Source organism: Ambystoma mexicanum, chromosome 9, assembly GCF_040938575.1.
Source record: "Ambystoma mexicanum isolate Mex_15411 chromosome 9, UKY_AmexF1_1, whole genome shotgun sequence".
In the NCBI taxonomy this organism is placed as follows: Eukaryota; Metazoa; Chordata; class Amphibia; order Caudata; family Ambystomatidae; genus Ambystoma; species Ambystoma mexicanum.
The window spans coordinates 1,475,517,530-1,475,538,530 of NC_090931.1; the positions used below are offsets into that span (position 1 = coordinate 1,475,517,530).

Here is a 21,001-nt window from a genome sequence, read left to right on the forward strand (position 1 = left end):
AATGCAAATCGGAGGAGTTAAAGGACCTTTAACGCAAAAGGAACGTGAAAGAAGACGGCAGATGCACTTATGTCTTTATTGTGGATCCTCTGGACACTTTCTACGAGATTGCCCGGCAAGGCCGCCCAGGAAGGTGGTAGGAGCCGCTGAAAAAATCCATGAAACCTCTGTATCGGGAAACGACCCCGCCCGACAGGCGTAGGGGTCCGCTTGCCGAGCTTGAAAACGAACTCTCAGACCTCGCATTTCACTGTGCCAATGGTCCTCGTAGATCCGGAACAGCCTAATCGGTTGCATGCAATAAAGGCATACATCGATAGTGGGGCTATAGGAAACTACGTGGATCGTGAATTGGTCTCCAGGATTAACCTCCCCCTGCGTCCTAAAACCAGCAAAGATGTCATCACCACAGTCGATGGAACCAAAATTGCCTCGGGACCGGTAACACATTCCACAGCTGAGGTAGCACTTGTAGGTCCGGACGACCATCGGGAGGCAGTTGTGTTTGATGTAATCAAGGCTCCACAGTTTCAGGTTATACTCGGAATCCCTTGGTTAGATACACATAATCCTCGAATTGATTGGCGAGCGAAGAGAATAACCTTTCCAGAGTGTGCACGAACCTGCTACCCAGAAAATCTGAAGTTCAGTCTAGCATCAGTAACCTCTGTCTCCATGCAACTACCTCCGGAATACCAAGACTTTCAGGACGTCTTCCAAAAGGAACAGGCCAACACGTTACCTCCTCACAGATCGTACGATTGCCAAATCGATCTGGTGCCCGGTGCACAACCCCCTTGTAGCAGGATTTAGGCCCTTACCGAGCCGGAGAATCTGCATTTGAGACAATATTTAGATCAATACCTAGCCAATGGTTTCATTCGCCCGTCAAAGTCCCCGGCATCCTCGGCTTTGTTCTTCGTGCCAAAAAAAGAAGGCAACCTTAGAACTTGTATCGATTACCGCGCATTGAACCAGATAACTGTTAAAAATCGTTACCCTCTGCCTTTAATCCCTGAACTCCTTCACCAGGTGAAGGACGCTTGCATATACACCAAGTTAAATCTCCGGGGGGCTTATCATCTGGTACGAGTAAAAGAAGGCGACGAATGGAAAACGGCCTTCTGTACAAAATATGGACTATTCGAATACCAGGTGATGCCTTTCGGGTTGTGCAACGCGCCTGCTGCCTTCCAATTCTTCATGAACGATGTCCTTCGGGAACTCATCGATGTCTGTGTTGTCGTGTATATCGATGACATTCTGGTGTACTCCTCTTTGGAATCTGATCACAGAAAACATGTCAGGGCCGTCCTTGAGAAATTGCGCCAGCACAAACTGTTTGCAAAGCTGGAAAAATGCGTTTTCCATACCACCGAGGTTGAGTTTCTTGGATTCATCCTGTCACCTAAAGGGGTCCGAATGGACTCACGGAAAGTGGATGCCATCCTCAAATGGCCATCACCTAGTTCGGTGAAAGGTGTTCAAAGCATGCTTGGTTTTGCCAATTTTTATCGCAGGTTTATCCAAGAATTTTCACGGGTGGTGCAACCCATCACTGCACTCTTGCGGAAGAATAAATGTTTTGAATGGACCGAGGAAGCTGAACAGGCCTTTCAGGAATTAAAAGCTAAATTTACGTCTGCACCTATTTTGAAACATCCGCGTCCTGATCTCCCATATATAGTCGAAACCGATGCATCCAGCTTAGCCATGGGAGCTGTCCTGTCTCAGAGAGACCCCGAAACCAACCAACTGCACCCCGTAGCATTTTGGTCCAGAAAGTTCTCGCCGCCGGAGATAAATTATGCAATCACTGATAAGGAATTATTAGCCATTAAGTCCGCCTTTAAGGCTTGGCGGCATTATCTTCTTGGCGCCAGGCATACCATCACCGTGATCACTGATCACCGAAATTTACAATATTTAAAAACTGCCAAGGCTCAGTCTTCACGACAGCTCCGATGGGCTTTATTCTTTGCTGAGTTCGATTTTGTAATCACCTACCGTCCTGGCTGTAAGAATGGCAAAGCGGACGCGCTATCTCGAATTGGAATGGGAGAAATGAACACAAACTCAGAACCTGTGTCGATAATTCCCGAACAAAGAATCTTGGGGATAATCACTTTACAAACCCTTGAAGACATTCAAGCACGGGTAAAACTATTCCTGGACTCTTCAGCCTTGCAGGATTGGATCAAAAGGGGTCTGCCTTTTCAATCAACAATGGCTTACCTTACTTCCAAGGACGTTTATTTTTGCCAGAAAAGGAATTGCAAGAACTGGTTATTTCCCGTCATCACGATACTCTGATGGAAGGACATCCTGGCATTGCCAAAACAGAGGAAAAAATTAAACGACAATTCTGGTAGCCGTCCTGGTGAAAGGATATTAAATCTTTTGTGATGTCCTGTGGAGTTTGCGCCCAAAACAAAGGTCAAAAAACAAAACCCGCCGGTCTTCTTCAACCCTTAGACATTCCACCAGCACCTTGGCACACCTTGTCACTAGATTTTATCACGGACCTGCCCCCTTGTAATGGATACAATACTATTCTGGTTGTGGTGGATTTATTTTCCAAGATGGCCCATTTTATTCAGTTGAAAGGATTACCTTCAGCTTTTGTTCTTGCCAAGGAATTCCTCGGCTGAATATGCATACAATAACTCGATACACTCTGGAACTGGTCGGAGCCCCTTTTATACCCTATATGGACATCACCGTCGTACTTCAGACCTGGACTCACCTTTGAGCCTCGAAATGCCCGCAGTGGACCATTTGCATTCTACGATTACTCAAGCCTTCAAGGATGCTACTGCACACTTACAACATGCGAAAGGGAAATACAAAAAGAATGCGGATCTGCATCGCAAGGAGGCGCTTCCATACCAAATAGGGGATCAAGTATGGTTGGCTACCAAACACTTATCGCTCAAGGGACCTCGGGCTTTTAATCCAAGGTATTTAGGCCCTTACTCGATCAAAGCTATAATTAACCCAGTGGCAGTCAAGCTTGATCTACCAGCTAACATGCGGATTCATCCTGTCTTTCATGTGTCGCTTTTGAAACCAGTGCAACAAGGAACCAGATTAATAAAGCCACCAGAACCAATCCAGATAGATGGGGAGCCTGAATTCGAGGTGAAAAACATTTTGGACTCTAAGATCTCAAAATCAAAACTTTTCTATCTAATTGATTGGAAGGGGTACGGGCCTCAGGAAAGATCTTGGGAACCCAGCGACCACGTACATGCACCTCGGCTAGTAAAAAGGTTCCATCGGAATTTCCTGAACAAACCGAAACCTCCTAGGGAAACGGCCTTGGGAGGGGCCTTGGGGTGGAGTGCTGTCATGATGCCTACCCCCGGAGCACCAGGCCAGGCCCAGCACCCCCGGGAGCAGGCATCACGCCCCCGGGTAAAAGCCCAGCGGCCCTTTATAGTGGCTCTTTGGACTCTGTCCTGGCGCCGTTGGCGCCAGGCTCATGTTGGACATCAGTCCTGGCGCCATAGGCGCCAGGCTCATAAGGGTAAGTGTTTGGTGCACTTACCTGAAGCAGACCATGCTGCACACTCACCTGATGCAGACCATGTAGCATGAAGAACCAAGCCAAATGAGGCTTCGGAGGGACTATTTTTCTGAAGGAACTATTTTGTTACTTGGGTGGGGCTGTGGAAGAATACTCACCTGGTACTTCTTCCAAGGCTATTTAAGCCACGCCCTGACAGCCACACGTGCTTCGCGTTGTTCTGCATCCCAGCAGCTGAACGCTCACCGTGTCTGCTCCTGCACCTGGACTCCAGCCCGCCCGCCTCGAACCTGGAACACCTGTAAGGGAATAAGAGAAGAGAAAGGTGAAAACCAAGAACTATTTCAACCTTCTTACCTGCATCCGGAATCTTCACGCCAGCATTCCTGAAGGAAGACTTCCATTTAAAAGCACCGCGTTGCCCGTTGCAGCGCCGCGCTTCACTCACCTGTTCCCGAGACGCCGCCCGGCTCCATCGCGGCTCTCAGTGCCGGTCGCCACATCTCTGCACTGCACTTAAGGGAGAGAAGAAGAGACAAAAGGTGAGCAAGGGAACACAAGAGGAAAGCCGAATTTTCAGCCATATTACTTACCGGCTATTCTTGGTGAACCATTCCACATCTCGGGTCGGCGCCACATCTCTGGCAGGTACCGCACCCCGGCCCCTATGCGGAAAGGACAAAAGACATTACTGGGGAATTATAAAGACATTTAGAGGGGTCGCCCTCATCACTAACTCACCTGATTTTACCCCGGCAATTTAACCCCTCAACGCATCGCCTTTGTTTTGCACCTGAAATAAAGGACAGAAAAAGACAACATAAAAGGAGGCTCACACTTGAACTTTTGCATCTTCATACTTACGGCGTATCGCTCAGTAAAATCAAGTGGATTTGCCAGCGCCATTCTGAAAACCAGTGAAGTAACTGGACGAACGCGCGCCCCTGCATCAGAAGCAGGATGGAGAGTTCATCCTTCCAAACCATAAGAAGGATATTCCTACGGGCCAGACAAGCAAGATTTGGGGGTCCTGTTCAATCGGTGGTCCGAATTCCGCGCATCACGCTTGAAGAGGCCACAGCAACCCAGACCAGACCAGCGCCTCCGTGGGAGCCAGGTGAGCGTTACAGAATCCTAAAATCACACCATCTAGAAAATAAATCCATGACCACTATGACAGACTTGCCTCTACCATATCCCTACACCGCCCGTCGGATGCGGAGCGGCTATACTGCTGCTGGGGGTCCTTTTCTTCTGAAATCCTCGTTGCCAATGTTAAGAAACTGCCGACCACATGAATTGCTTTACTAGAACTTTATTGTAAGAAATAACTTTCATAGGACCCCCAGCACAGCGAGAGTACCCAGAGGCATAACAAGTCAAGATTCAACTGAAACTATTAGAACATAAACAAGAACACTCTGAAATGCTTAGAACCTTGATCCAAGACAACTCCATGTGACATCATATCATTCCACTCAAGTCTCATTACAACAATTCCTTATTACCAGTCTGCAGTTCAGTCCTTGTTATCCAAGTCCAGAGTTTCAATCATTAGTTTAATTATTCCTGCTCTATAGATCAGTTAATTGTTCCTTGATTGCTGTCCTTAATTTTCAGTCTGCAGTTCCAGTCTCTTGTACTCTTGTACTTAGATTATTGTCTTCTTGCTTATGCCCTTACATCTTGTTCTATGTCCTGAACTTTGCTCACTTTGACGTCCTGTTCTTTCCCTGGATATTTCTGTTACTGTTCTTGTCCTCACTTGTGTTTGTGTAATTCCTTCATACAGCGTTTGGCTGCTGCGTTTCCCATCAGGCAATCTCTGCCCCTTTCCTTTGTTACTTCTCAGTCTTGTCCATAGTGCCATATTTGTAAACTGTGTGCTGGTTCCTGTTTCAGGAGGCAGTCACTGTACCGTTCCTGCTGGACCGATAGTGAGTATTTTTTCATCGTTTGTGCCTCAGAGTCCAGACACAGACGCCCACTCTTGCTGCTCTTGAGCATTCAGAGTGGGCACCTGTAATAACAGCAAGCTCAGAAGGCTAGAGTTTCCCCTGACCTGTGGGATAATCTTCCTCCATTCTGTGTACACCCCAAGTGCGTACAAAACGAGTTTGTCTTGGTTGTATTCCCTGCCCATTTTTGTTCAATGCCTTTGTTTCCTGTCTTTAGTTATTGCCTACCCTTCCTTGTCTGCAGGACTCCTTACACACCTGTGTCTTGTGCATTATACTCCCGTCTGCTTTGTGGGCACATCTCTGCCCTCAAGCCTCTGACAGGTTGTCTAATACGGGGACATGCATAATGCTGGAATCACTCGAGGGCGGCGTGACTTGGTTATAAATGGCCCTTGCCAGCAGGCTAAATTCAAAGAACTTGCACCATGATGAAAAGTAGTTACAGGATTCATAAATCATGCCCATGCTCTAAGCTGAAAGGAACTGATACCAGATGTTCTGTTACCAGACAGGAACTGCAAATATTATTATTTGTTTTCAATTTACAACATGTAAATAAGAATAAAAATGCACCACTGAAATTACATATGGAATTATATTTCCGCTTGTAACTTTTGGACAAAATATCTCAGAGACTTAATTTCTTTAAAAAAAATGTTCAGGGTGAATGTAAAACGATATTTGTTTTGACATTATGTGAACTATGTAAATTAGTTTAATGTGGATATATTTGTTGAGAAACAGCACACACCAGTGATTCATATATCCTAGCATCCATGCTGGTGAGGCTGTTATTCGGTGAGCCAAATAGTATTTTTGGATAAATTTAGCAGAGGATAAAACATGAAAATCTGTAACACACCCACCACATGTCGTGCCAAGATGAAAATCACATTATTTGATTCACCAGAGAGTAATCTATTGAACCCGTTAGTGAAATGATCACATGTGAGGAATATGATGTTTTAAAAAGTTTCAATTGTTTAATGTAGAAATGTCCAAGCTGACAAAACATCAAATGGAGGGAAACAGGGTTTAGAAGTCACTCACATTAGACTGCCCTCTTCAATAATATGCCTAATAGGTAAAGAGGAGATGGTTTAGTGCATGTCCCTTTTAGAACAGTGTCTAATCACATACACTGACTGATCAGATTAAAGAAATTACACCCATCGCTAAATATAGGGATTTCTACTCTATACAAGTCCAACCCCGTAGATTCTGGGACTCACTTGCTCACTCACTGACTGGGATGGACTCATTGACAGATTGAAAGAAGGACAGAAAGGAGAATTGTCAACAATAGAAAGAAGAATGAAACTAATTGCTTTCCCTCTTGGGCCCATTTTGGATTACTAGCATTACACTGCACGTGAGGCCTACCCAGAATGTTTACCCCAGGCCTTCTGAAGTGGAAGAGACAGCAGACAGGCTGTGGCGGGAAGCAGACAGGCTGTGGCAGGAAGCCAACCCCATTGTGCTGACTGATGCCCACCTGTTTCTAGAGGGCAGAATTGAACCTGTCCTTAAGAGGGTACCCGCCTGTCTGTGAGACAGCCAAAAAACATTGCCATGTAAATATAATATTAAGGTGAAATAATCTTCAAGGGAGCAATACTCTAAAGGGGAGTAGATTAAATCACAGCCCTTTCTATTTGTGAAAGTACTGAGGGGGTGGGGTATATAAATTGACTATACATCAGCAAAATTAATAAACGTGTATGTGCTTCTGGAATTATATATTTGAGAGAAAGCGGTCTATGGTGTGTAAACTGGGAGATCCCTTGCCTCCTCCTCTGTGTGATGATCAAACACCGAAGAAGTATTCTGAGAGCGATAGAGCATCTCACTTTGTGTACACCTAGAAAAATCATGTAATTGAAATAATTTCTTGGTTGTACCAACAAGCAGAATCCAGTTATTAATGCTGAACCACTCAAGATAAAAGGGAAAAGGTGATTAACCGTTAGCCATTTTCCCACCTTTAAGTTGTCCATTGACTATGAGAAATGTACCCTTTTACACAGTAATTCATTAGAAGCACCATTGAAGGGTGCCTTGCAAACATGCATTTTAATTTTTGAAAATGATTTACATGCAGGAATGTTAAGAAGTGTGGCTTTCTATTACGTTTTCTAGAATTCTGTTTGAAATTCTGACATTGAGTAAGGGGGTGTATCTCTTTTCAATAAAGGGGAAGTAGAAAGAATTATATAGGCACAGATGTTCCGATTTGATTTGGTTTTTAACAAATGAAAGCTTTGTCCCGAGTCTTCATTCATTTTTTTATTCCTAGTGGATGGGCTCTCAGGGTAAATCAAATGTATAGATGGTGATATGTGTTTTTACAAAACTCAATGCAAGTAAATGTAGCATTTAAAAGTGATGCAACCAGGGTATTGATCATTCTTCAGTAACAAATGATCTCAGGATTTCATAGATGTATCATTTGTTTAAATGTAAGTTGATTCAATTATTTCTATTTCATTAATAAATAGACCTTCTCTGCAACTCTGCACATTTCTTTTCCCGAAAGGGAAGGGAGGTTGTAGGGAATCAATATTATTAAATCTGGGGTCCCAGGTTCATAAAAAGAACTTTATTAAATAAATGAGTTTTGCGAATCTGATCTTGCATGGGTGAAAAATTCCCCCAAGCTAATTTCCGCCCGATTAAAACATCCTACAGTAACATCAAGTGAAATGTCTCTGTGCATGCCTGGGTCCATGTGTGCCACTGTCACATGCCCCTCTGTGCTCAGATGCCCACATGTTGCAATGATCCTTTGTGCCTTTGCCTTTCCTAAATCAAACCCCTGTGCCCCTACCTTCTCAATTGTGCTACTGTGCTCAGTCCTCACAGGCACATGTGAGTCTATGTCCTGCTGTGCTCCTATGCTTCTACAGACTCCCATGCCACTGTCCGCCCCTAAGCATCTCTGTGCTTCCATGTCCCCCATATGCCCTTGTGTGCTCCAAGCCCACGCACACCTTTGTGTACACATGTCATATGCCAGTGTGCTTTCATGCCTTTGAACCATGTCTTTGAATCCCACTGTCTTTGTGATCCCTTTTCTTTTCTTCCCCTTAAGACTCCCTCCTGCCATAGCAGGTGGTTCTGAGCAGTTAGCCAGGCTTAAAATGCAATGGCAACGCCTGTCAAATTTTACCTCAGAATGTTGAACACAGCGGGAGCTCGAACAGGAAAAGTTGGACAGGAGCTGCATGGCCACTTCCTCAGAAGGTGATAGGACAGGTGAGTTTGGCCATGGTGGGAAGACAGGTATAGACCAGGTCCTAGGATGGTAGAACGTATAAGACAGGGGAAACTGAGAGCATAGCTGGGGACCCTCGGCCACTGAAAATGCAGCTTGCATTTTCAGACAATTTGACAGTTGTGAGCTTTGTGATCTGTATTTTGATTGCTTAATGGCCTAATTCTCAAATAAATAAAAATGCAACTTAAACACTATGACATCATGTGACCACTTGTGTGCTAGGGAACCCTACAACCAATAATCACTCAAAATGCATATTGCAGTCTTGAAAGAACAAGGTGTTTTTTGATTGGTCAACCATTCTACACAACAGTGGCTCCTCTTTGCTTGAATTGGCAGGCATGGCAGGCCCACAAGATGCATTGAACAAGCAACGTGAGAAGGGCATTTACTCAAGCACCAATATCAATTGGCACAGTTCTCCCTGGCATCACTGCTTTTGGAACTACAAGACGATTTTTTGTTATTGTTTCCTTCAGTTTATTAGCTATGTCTAAATTCTTTGGGCAATTCAGTTTGCAGTATGTGTGATACAAAATACCCTCAACAATGTACCTCACTCAGTGACGATGCAATCCAATCGCAACCTTATCCCACCCAGTCACTGTGACCATCTCGTTTTTCTTACCATGTAAGGAGAGTCCATATCTGACGTTTGAACCTGTGGAGAAAAGAACAATGCTCAGGTCACATGATGACTAGATCAGGAAGAAAGACTGGCTCATTGGCATATTGCCACCCCACCAAATGCTTCAACAATGGGGCCCACCAGCAAAGCTCAATGTTTTCTAACTTTCTAGTCATTGACCTTCTGGTCAGTGGTCCATAGGAAATCCCAAAGCGGCCGTAGGGGATCTGTATGACCACCAGTCTGAAGCCCCTGCAAGACTACTCGGACCACATCCAACAAAGAACCTGCCCCACTGCAAAGGAAGGGGGCTTTTGGTGGTATCCTAAGCATATTCCGATGCTTTAAGAGTACTGAATTAGTCACTAACAAAATCCTAGAACCAATTAACATTGATTTTGCATCAAACCAGGTCATATTAGCAACAAATCTTGAATTTTCAGATTAACAATTGAACACTATTTTCTAGGAAATGTAAGGTCCTTGGAATGCGTGTGGGAAAGGCCCACTTAGAATAGTCTTTCAATAGAGCATATCAGAATTTCTAAGATTGGAAACTCTGTCTTTGTCAATGAATCCCTTGGTTGAAACATGTCTTAATACCTTGTATTCAGATGAGCCACTGCCTGTATGTTGCCTCCGCCACTCAGTGGCTCTGTCACGGATCATTTCTTTCAGTGGAAGAGCCTTCTGCTCTGCCCATTGGATCCTGCGGGGGGAGGGAGGGCTTGCCACTTCTAAAGCACTGTGTCTCTTCTAATATTTTCCACCAGTCTGACAAGGAAGTCCTGAATCTACGTATCTAAACCTAGACAAGCCGAACGAGGTGGCAGGACTAAGGAGGTTCCATCGTCTCGGGGCATGGGTGTCAGGGATAAAGGTAAAGGGGAGGGACAGCGAAAAAGGATGGAGTGGGGTAATGACACTGCAGTTAGCAGCCCGAAGACACTTCTTGAACTCTATTCTGCAGCAGCCACCACCACATATGTGAGCAGCTGCCTGGCATCTGGCATATTAGTACAGTGCCTACACAGTGATGTTGCAGGAATAGTAGGGCAACACACTGTCATTGGGAAGCCCTTCCACCCCATGATATATGTGTGAAATGCTTTGGTATTTGGCTGCTGTGAATGCATCACGAAGCAGACACATACAACAGATCAAAGTTTGATCTATAAACATTTATTGACTAAAAATGCAGAATGGAAAAAAAGGCCAGCTTGCCCTATGCTAAAATGGGATTCCCTACCTAAAGGAAACTAAGATAGCCTGTGTCACGAAGTCCAAAGTAAATGACTGTCTGTGTCCAAAACCTACACTCGCCTTCACAACTAAAGGTATATAATGTGTAGGGGTGTTCTGTTGTTCTCAATCCAGGGATGTGTAGGGGTGTTCTGTTGTTCTCAATCCAGGGATGTGTAGGGATGTTCTGTTGTTCTCAATCCAGCTTGCTGTGGCAGTGCTGCTGGTTATTTTAGTAGCAGAGCTGAACCAATGCCATTTAAGCAACTTGAGCAGTCTGCTGGCATGGAAAGCACAAGCGTTTCGGCCGAATAAATTGAATAAAAAATGCTGAATGTGCATTTACTGCGCATTCGGCATGGCAAAATAGAACGAAGCCCAAAATGTCGAACAAGGGGAACAGGGGTGGTTGGGGTGTCCCCCGCTCACCTTGTTCATCATTATGGGCTTCGGGGCTTTTGCGGGGGTGTCCCTTGGTTCTATGATATTGAATGCGGGGGACAATAAAATAAATAACATAAAAAGAAAGGACCCTGCGGGGCCAGCTCCGGCCCACAATAGTGGTAGGCAACTGATGCTGCAGGGATAGAGGGGAATCGGCTGCATACATATAAGTGTGCCGCCGAAAAGGTTAAGTAGGGGGATGTGGGGGAAAGTGATCTATGTGATCACCGACAGGCGCGTTTTTTGAATTAGTCATTTTCGGATTCGGTATTTCGCGCTGCATAGTAATCACATAGATCCAACTCAAGTACCTAGCATTTTGCCTCCCAACCTATTGCCATGCACTAAAATCCCTAACCTGCACACCCTGCCTGCCAGGGTCATCGGGGTTCATGAATAACAGTGAGCCACATTTCTCTTGCTGTTGGTTGTTGTGCAACGACAGACAGTTAAAATAATAATGTTGCCACATTATCAAACTGTCCTAGACAATAAGTGTCGGGGCTCAGAAATAAGTGCCTCAAATGGCTATACCTGCCATTAACCCTAGCCAGTACAGTCAATGTTGGGGGGGATGATGGGGGAGGTAGTCCAAAACATCGGGAGAGCCACAGGTTGCAGGCCCCTGCATAGGGTATGTCAAACAATATAGACCATTCACAAATATGAAGACGGCCATCAACACAGAGATCAAGAGTTTTATGCATTTAGGAAATGAAAGCACTGAAAATGCTTTTAACAATTTGGGCCTATGCACCAGTGGCATATTGTTCAAATCCTGTGCAAGCTGTATACACGGGAAACAGGTGGCCATATATTTGTGAATGTAATTATTGAATTCAGCAGAATGTTTGTCCACAACCAGACGGTCCCACTTTTTTGGCCAGGTAAAGTACTCTTTGCTTAGTTTTTATTACTATTATTATTATGATCATTGAAGTCTCCTCAGAGACTTCAATATTCATCTTGACTCCCCTGATGCCGCCTCTGGGTTCTTTCACAACCTCTGTGACTCTTTCATTCTCCAGTCTTCTCTCCGGTCTGATGCACTCAGCCAGATACACTTTGGATGCTCTCACCTCCTCAGACTTCCCCATTTCCAACCCTCATATTGCTCCTCTCTCCTGGTCTGATCATGCTCTCCTGTTCTCTCACCTGGACCTCCTCGCCCCCCGGCTAAGCCTCCGATCGCACTGCCCGCCTCCTTCTCCTTCATTCAACCGATGAAGCGAATGTCGGCTGCCGTTTTTGCCAACAGCTTCGCTCCCCTTCCTACCGCTGCCACTGACTCCCACTCTGGCACAGCCCTTACTAACCTTCAACTCTCCATCTCCAATGCTCTGGACATCCTTGCCCCTTTCATGAGGATTTGCATGAAACTTGCCTCCAAGTGCAAATCCTGGTATGACTGTGACGTGGCCTCTCTGAAACGCAAGTGCAGAGTGGCTGAGCAGAAGTGGCAGGCTTCAAGCACATCCTCTGACAAACTAGCCTGCCAGATCAGACTTTTTTCCAAGCAGAGAGTGGTGGGTAGATCTCTCTCCTACGCAGGTGCCTCCCTCTGGAATGGCCTCCCTGCCCCTCTCAGATCGCCTTAAGTTCCGGAACCTCCTCAAGATCTTCCCTGTCTTCCTTTCTCCTCCCTTGCTAATGTCCCTGTCTGCCTTAGACTGGCGGCCTGCTTCCTTGACAGCCATACAGGGCACCAAGCCCCCCTTGCCCAGTCTACACCTGCACTTGTACTCCCCTGTGCCCCCACCTCCCCTTCATCCTGCACTTGCCCTCATGCCCCCCTCCGCCTGCACTTGTCTGGCTGGCCTGCACCCTTGAAGCTATTCTAGCCCCTTACCTGGCACTTGGCTTGTGTACTCCCCTTCCTCTGCACTCTCTGCTTTATCCTGGTCCTGTCCTCCTGGCCTCCCCCTGCACTCTCCTTCGCATGGGCCCTTCCGCCCTGTCCCTTCACTCCCCTGCACTTCTTGTTACTGCACTTGCATGATCTGAATGTCGCAAGGCCTACTACGATCGCTACTTTTTCTCCTACCTGTTCCCCCTCACTCTTACCTTGTTCCGCCTTGAAACACTTGTGAATAGACACATTATAAATGACCAATAAATAAATATGTGACAGATGTTCTAGACTAGAGAGTTCTCATTTCCACTGAGGATAAGTGGTAGGGTTAATTGTCTAGCGTTTCAGCTTCATGTGTCTAAATGCTTCATCCCTGCTCCCACGTGAATGAGAAGTCTGCTTTGCACTCATAAAATGACTTGGGTTTACCCAGAATGGCCTAGGCACTAAAGGTCTCCACTCTTCTAGTTAAGGAAAACCATATGACTCTGACCAGGCGGAAAGTCGGGATTTGACCAAAGAGGGGTGATGGGGAAGGGGTTGATGTCAAACCTAATCTACATTTAATTTTGTCCCAGTTTTCAAGCAGATTTTGGGACATCATGGACACTTACTCCAAGATGGGTCACTTTGTGGTGTTAAGCACCCTTTCTTCGGCTGAGACTCTAGCTCTCCGCTTCTTCCAGATGAGATAATCTCGGATTGCGGACCTCAGTTTAAGGCAAGACCATTATATATGACATTCTACAGAATTTCATCACCAAATGGATTGGCAGGTCATTGAACAATAGCTAGGCTGCTATATCAATCATGCCTCAGATATTTGGGTCACCCTTCTTCCTTTGGCAGAATTCACCTATAACAACCCCTATCAAGGCCTCTATTGGTCTGGCTGATGACACACACCGTCCACCAGCATTTCCCCTGCAGCTTTGGAGGCAGCAAAACAATTAGTTGATTTACACAATAAGGCTCAAACCAATTGATGTAAAGCCAAGGAACAGTACAAACAATATGTAAACGAAAATAGCAGACTGGCCCCTCCACATAAGGTCCATACCTTGGTGTGGCTCTCATACAAAAACATCGCAACAACCTACCATAGACTCTTCGGAAACTAAAACCACGTTTTCTGGGACCACTCCCCATTGCGTTGGTGGTGTTTGCACTAGCCAAGATGATGTTCTTATCCAAACACTAGTGCATTCTCCCTGTGTTTCATGTGCCCTTTCTAAAACTAGCCTGGCCACAACATTGGTGCCAGTTCATCCCATTACTTCCTGTCGGAGACTCAAGGGGCGTGGAGTTTTGTTTCTTTGGAATAGCTTGGATTCTGCTGGCTTGTTCATTGTAGCAGACATGCAGGTGCTGGTGAGGTTATTCTATGCACGTCATTTGTGGAAGACATGTCCTTCTGGGAAGCAGGAGGCACTAACAGTCAACACCAGTGCCGGGGCCTACAACTTATTCTGTGCCTGGGGGTGGGGGGACACTGATACTCTCTGTGTGCAGCCTCAAAAGGGCAAAGGGAGTGAGTGCATGCGCTTTGCAATGTGCTTGTTCCTGTTGCCAGAGTCTTGCCACCACCTGCTGCACCACCTCCCACTGATCTTCGCTTTATGGTGGCCACTCCTGTCATACCCGGCTGTCGCATTCTCCCACTAGTGTCCGCTCACATCCTGCCTGTCTGAGGCCTGCCATATCGGCCGCTGCTCCGGGCATACGTGACAGCTGCTTACAGACTGATGGGAGGGTTTCTCTTCAGCCCTTCATCTCCTTATGGGGGATGACCACTTCTAGCATACATGGTGTCCATTTTTAGGGTTGCTATGCGCATCCTCTTTTTACCTTGGCTGGAGACTGCTTCTGGCATACACAGCGACCGCTGCAATTACCCTTTACCCGTACACTGCTCTTATTGTCTTATGCTTGTTGCTCTCTCAGGTCTACTTCTTTACTTTTATAGATCGTACCTTTTGCAAATCTCTGGGTGCAAGTTTCTGAATGCCAGTGAGTGTCTCCCCATTAGTCCTGGTAGATGTTTAGCCTGAGCTTGCTTCAGTCCCTGCCTAACTAGTGCAGCTCTTTGGGGGTGTAGTGCCTCCACTAAGTCCTTCCCAGAGGGTTATGTGTCTCTTTGCTTTTCCCTCTCTTACCCATCTTTCTAGCACCTTGATTTTTACTCCTGGAAGTTGCCCCAAACCAGAATGGCCATCAGCTGACAACTCAATTCTGTTTCCAGTTAGTGGTGTTGCCTGGCGGAACCATCCATCAAGGTAGGTGTTGAGGCAATAAGTATTCAGACCTTCCATTGTCAGACTTGACCAACTTTGGGATCCTGTATGCAGAGTATATCCAGTCTAGGAGGGGGTTCACGGCCGCAGCAGTTGTGGATAAAACTATCTCTGTGTGCGGGAATCTTGAATGCTCATCAAGTACTACTAGTGCATATTCACCAGATCTCAGTGGACCATAAAAGTAAATTGCGACCTCTTCCCACACTCCCTCCGGGAGCGGTGTTATGGGCAACGGTTCCAGGAAGGAAGGGGGCTGCAGACTAAGGCATATATGACATGACTTCAGTGTTGATCCGATCATTTTGTCCATACCGGGAACCCACACTTTCCTCCGGAGCATACGTTTAGTAGACACAATGCTCTGTGGTTTTCATGTGCAATGTCGATCATCCATTGGTAGAGGGATGTCGGTAGTACTATCCTTTCCCCTTTGAGTATTAGTGAGGAGGGAGACAATGACAGTTCGTCTTTTGAGCTTGTGAGTGCTTTAAAGAGAGGCCCATCGAGTGACTGGTTGTTCCTTATTGACGCCTTCGCCGAGTTCCATCATCTGTTCAGGATGCATGTGATTCTGAGGGCCAATGTTGTGTCTTCTGCGGTGCTCCTTGTAAGGTCCGCCATGTTGATGGCTTGGGGCACTGTGTGATGAATGACATAGTTGATGTATCTGTCCGCCAGGTCGTTTGACATGTGGGGTCCCTCAAATGGGTGGCGGGAAAGGAAATCTGCAGGGTTCTTGTCTTTTCCAAGCTTTTGAATTATGACAAACTTGTACTCTTGCAGACAGAGCCCCCATCTTGCTATCCTGGACGGCATCTGGGCGGACGGTTTTCCGTAGATGGTGACGAGGGCCTGATGGTGAGTGATGATGTTGAAAGGCTTGCAGTACACAAACAAATGAGTGTTCACAAGCCCAGACGACAGCAATGGCCTCCTTTTCAGCCTGCGAGTAACGTTGCTCCACCTCGGTGAGGCTCTTGCTGGCGTATGATACTATCCGTCTCTGTGCACGTTCACTGCCTGAGTGTTGGGCGAGAATGGCTCCTAGGCCCACAGGGCTCGTGTCTGCTGTCACTTCGGTGTGCATGTTGGGGTCGCAGTAGAACATGCAGACTGCTGCAGCAATGTCTCTCCGGATTTTCTCAAAGGCCTTCTGCTGTGTCAGACCCCATTCCAATGATTGATCTTGTTTAGTTAGGGAACACAAAGGGGTACCTGTCGAAGCAAAGTCAGGCAGATAGCGGGTGCAGTAACTAGGAACGACCTCACCTGTGCAGTGTTCGTTGGGAGAGGGGCTTCCATCAGTGCTTGGATCTTGTCTGGATCAGGCTGGATGCTTTTTTCAGAAAATATGTGTCCAAAAAATGTCAGTGTGGTCCTTTTGAAGGTGCACCTATCTTTATTGAGAGTTAGGTTTGCGTTGTTGAGGGCTGAGCAAACTTTCATCAGTGTGTGGTTGTTGGCCTCCTGGGATTGACCGAAGATCAGGATCTCATCACTGTAGTTAATGCAGTGTGGTATATGGCAGATGATTTTGCGGATGTCTTCCTGGAATATTTCTGCGGCCGAAGATATTCCAAAACGTAGGTGTTTATATCGGAATAATCCCAGGTGGTTGATGAAGGTTGTGATGTACCGCAATCGTTCACAGAATTCTATTTGGTGATAACCTTTATTTAGATCCAAATGGGAAAAGATTTTAGCTCCGTTGAGTAGGTGTATCATGTCCATGATGCGCAGGGACTGGTGATGTTGTCTGAGGATGGCTTGATTGGGCGCACGCATTTCTATGCACAACCTTATTTGTCCTTATGGCCCCTTTTTTGGTACTGGCACCACCGGGGAAACCCATGGGGTTGGGCCCAATGTTGTTTCAATTATGTTGGCTTCTACGAGGGCAAGGAGTTACTTCTCCACCAGATGTTGGATGTTAAATGGGATGCCTAAGAAGTGTTGTGCTATCGGTTTCACTGTCTTACCTATGTGTAGTTTGATTTTTCGTCCTTTTAGTTTTCCAACCCATCTGAAGAGTCTGGGGAATTTTGCCACTACCCTGGCAGCAGCCGATATGTACTGTTCAGCCATCACTTGATAAAGTATTTGAATGAGTCCCATCTGTACAGCTGATTTAAAACTTAGTATCCATTCACTGGTGACTTCTGTGGCCAGGACATGTAGGAGTATGTGGCCCTGCTTGTCTTTGTGTCTGCACAGGGTTGTGAAGGCTCCAAGGCATGGAAAAGGTTCCTATACTCCGCATGCTTTCTTCAGTTTGGGATTCTGAGTGAGCTTGCAGTATTCACTCTCAGGCATCGCATTGATGGTGGCCCCTGAATCGACAAGGAAGTCAGTCTTTTCCCTGGGCCTGGGTCGTCAGCGGTATTGTGGGGCTGTGTTCCGAGGCAGCAGGGTTGAGAGAGGTCATACAGATACCCTCTCTTTCCCCGTTCGGTGCTGGACTGGGATTTTGACTCACTCGTGGATGGTGTGTTTGTGTGTAAGCGGTGGATCTGCCTCCTTCCTTTGTGACGGACCGATGGTGGCAGAAAGTTCTCTGATCAGGTATGATGCCTCTCTTTGTGGTATCTTCTCTCAGAGAATCTGGGTCTCTCTTCCCTTTGTTGGCAGGGAGTTGTACATGTATCAGTGTTGTTTGTGATCCGAAGGACTCAGTCTGGATGCCTTGGGGTTCCTGCACATCACTCGCAAATGGTCTTCACCCCCACATGCCAAGCATACTTGGCCGATTGCTGGACATGACCCTTCATGTGGTAGATCATAGCCGCAACAGAAACATTGGGCCTCATTGTAAGTGTGCCGGTCTGGAAACAACGGTGCCGGTAAGCTTACCAGCACCATTGTTTCCAGACCAGCATACTACACTTCCTGCAGGCAGGACAGCACCTACCTGCAGAGTTTTCACAGAAGCACCGGCACCGTTAACGCTGCTGCTGCTTCTGTGTCCCCATTCCCACAGAGTCCAAAAGGACTCTGTGGGAATGGGGACTCACAGAATTACCGGCGCCTGACTTCCCACACCGCCGGACTTGGAACAGCCCGGTGGTACCAGGAAGTCAGGCGCCATAATAATAATATATCCTCCAACAACCAACCCTTGAAGTCTTCTACATTGCCAACCACAAATTTAGATGAGTGGTTGTGGAATCTCACAGGAAGCGCAAATTCAGTCTTGAAGTACGTAGTCCAGACTTCTTTGGAGACGATTGTTCACACCTTGCTGTAGCGTCATGCCCCCTTAGTGAAGCCCAAGTTGTTCGTCTGTCATTATGACATAGACTAGTGATCATTGCCTGATTAGTAGCATGATGAAGATAAGCTCTATAATTCTTAATTCTAATATGGCATTTATTAAGATTTTTTTTTTAGAACTCCATATCATTGAGAGACGGCCTTTTTAAGTGCCTAATCTCAGCAATTTTAGATTTTCTAAGATTTCTGATCACATTGCTAGATACATAAGACCGATTATCCAGTTTGTTGTTTTGCTTGTGGCTACATATCAAAACTGCCATTGAAGCCTTAATCATTTGAGCAATTTCTATAGGTGTTAGCAGATTAGTCCTATCGACTGCGCACAACCTTTCTCTTTCATTAAGACACTTTGTAATCAACGCATTAAATTTCATGCATGTAAATGGATTCCACCTCAGGGATGCCCCTGGCCAATCACCTTCAATCAGTACATGCAAGGAGTCACTTTTCATAATCGGAATAGACATTTGAATTGATAGCTGTAGTATACTATGATCACTGTAGTTAAATGCAATGATTTCAACTTTGCTAGATAACAAAGATAAATCCTCAGACAATGCAATATAGTCAATACATGAAATCATGTGATTACGTTTCCAGGTGTAGCCACATCCCTGGGCATCAAACAGAGTCAATACAATATTCCACTGAGTCAACAGATCGTATAACAATTCACCTCTCCTTGTGGCGGGGGATGATTTAAACTGACTGCACGAGTTCGTGACTGATGTAATATACCTTGTGCAATCTGAATTAAAATCCCCGCCCAAAATTACTTTACAATGGGGGCACATAGGAAATACCTCACTGAACAGCTTTTGCAACTTTTCTAATTGGGTGACCATAGACATCTGAAGAGGATTGTAATATAACGAAATGATTAAGAAGCTGTCATAATCACCTATTCCTATCTTGATAACTATGGCCACAAAGGATTGAGTTTTTTTAAACATTTGCTTAGAGAATGGAAGTCTGTTGTTTATAAAGACTGCCACCCCCCCCAGACAGCCTCCCTTTTGGGCCCCGTTTTGCCTCCATTTGATAGGCAGTAAAGCCTTTAAGCTGAATTTGCTTGCTAGACATTGTTTCCTGGCATAGGATAATGTCGATATCTTAATGGGACAAAAATCTAGTTACCCAATTTAAAAGATTCTTGGTTCCACCTGAATTCCAAGACATCACCTTAAGTCAACTTTTGCTACTATGTGGAGATTGATTTTTGTTCCTCCTTAGTACTCAATACAACGGACAACCAAGACCAGTCTTTAGTATTGGAGGAAATGGCCGCTAATTGGGCAATTACTGTGGCCTCTGAAGATTGCAGGGAGATACTCCCCGGTGGTGATGTGTTGACGGTCTGTGGTGCTGGTAGGGGAGTCTCGTTAAATTCCTTTGCTTCTTCGATTGAGTGTAAGGAAAATACAGATAATCCTAGCATTATCAATTATTTTATGTGCCCAGATTAATTTGCCAATTATTATTGATTGCACTTGAAATACCATCCTATAGTTATTAATAGGAGGAAGGGTAATTCACATTGTGTCACTGGAAACTAAAATTCTAAGTGCAGGAATTTTCTGAAAGACCTGTAGCATAAAAGATCTATTTAGGCTCTTTCCTCCATTGATTTCAGGAACACTAATCCAACCTAAAATGTACGAAATCTGTGGGGATCCAACAGATTCGTCTTTGTTGGAGATTTTCCTTTCATCAGTATGTTGTAATGTTTCAGCCTTATTACCTGACAGTAGGTAACCCTCAGATGTCTGCACCTTACTTGAAGTGTGAGGAGAGTCATAATTAGTTTTGTTTGTATCCTCTTTACTAACAAGAGCCTCATTAGATTGATGATGCTGTTGATTAAGTAGAGGTTCCAACAAACATTCTTGGGAGCTGGTAGATAGAGTGATGTTATCATCTCTTTTTTCAGTGGGATGTTTGAAATCTAGAGAAATTATACCATCCCCGACCATACAACTCAATTCTTTCACACCTGACTTGTTTTCAACATTGGTTCTTTTATTGAGAATAGGTTTATAAAATGTGGAAAGCAAGGTTTGCTGTGAGGTGGTAAGGGAAGATGCAAATGCAGTATGTTTGTCTAAATGTGTGAGGCTAGTTGCCATTGATTTCTGTTTTTCCTTGGTTTTACCCACATGAGGCTGAATTTGTAAGGCTAATCTACTTTCAGGAGTCAGTTCCTCAACATCAATCCCCAAATCAGTATAAGGCAAAGTTAAGGGATTAGTTTGAGAATCATTCCTCACTGGCACCTGACTATTCATGATTGATCCATCTCTGCTCAGGTCAGGAACATTTAGCTTCGGGTTTACTTTTTTTTGTTTTTTGTGGTTAATTTCTGTTTCGGCTTGTGCAGCCTTGCGCAGTTTGAGTCTGTTGATTGCACAAGTAAATAACCTTTTTTCTTTGCGTGAAGCAAAATGTTTCTGATGAACAGGGATTACTGGATCATCTGCCGACAAATCAGCATCTGACAA

General features: G+C 45.4%; 1 protein-coding gene across 6 annotated transcripts in view; it reads right to left on the reverse strand.

Annotated features, from left to right (window-relative positions):
- LOC138489239 (pregnancy-specific beta-1-glycoprotein 3-like) overlaps positions 1 to 21,001 on the reverse strand; it is a 222,083-nt gene that overhangs the window by 96,305 nt on the left and 104,777 nt on the right. For 5 of the 6 annotated variants that reach the window (XM_069616935.1, XM_069616931.1, XM_069616932.1 and 2 more), the window contains one exon: positions 9,396 to 9,428. The exons of the other annotated variant lie outside the window; for it this stretch is intronic. In XM_069616935.1, the coding sequence (XP_069473036.1) occupies positions 9,396 to 9,428 (33 nt within the window). The remainder of the gene's footprint in view (positions 1 to 9,395; positions 9,429 to 21,001) is intronic. 6 annotated transcript variants of the gene reach the window in all.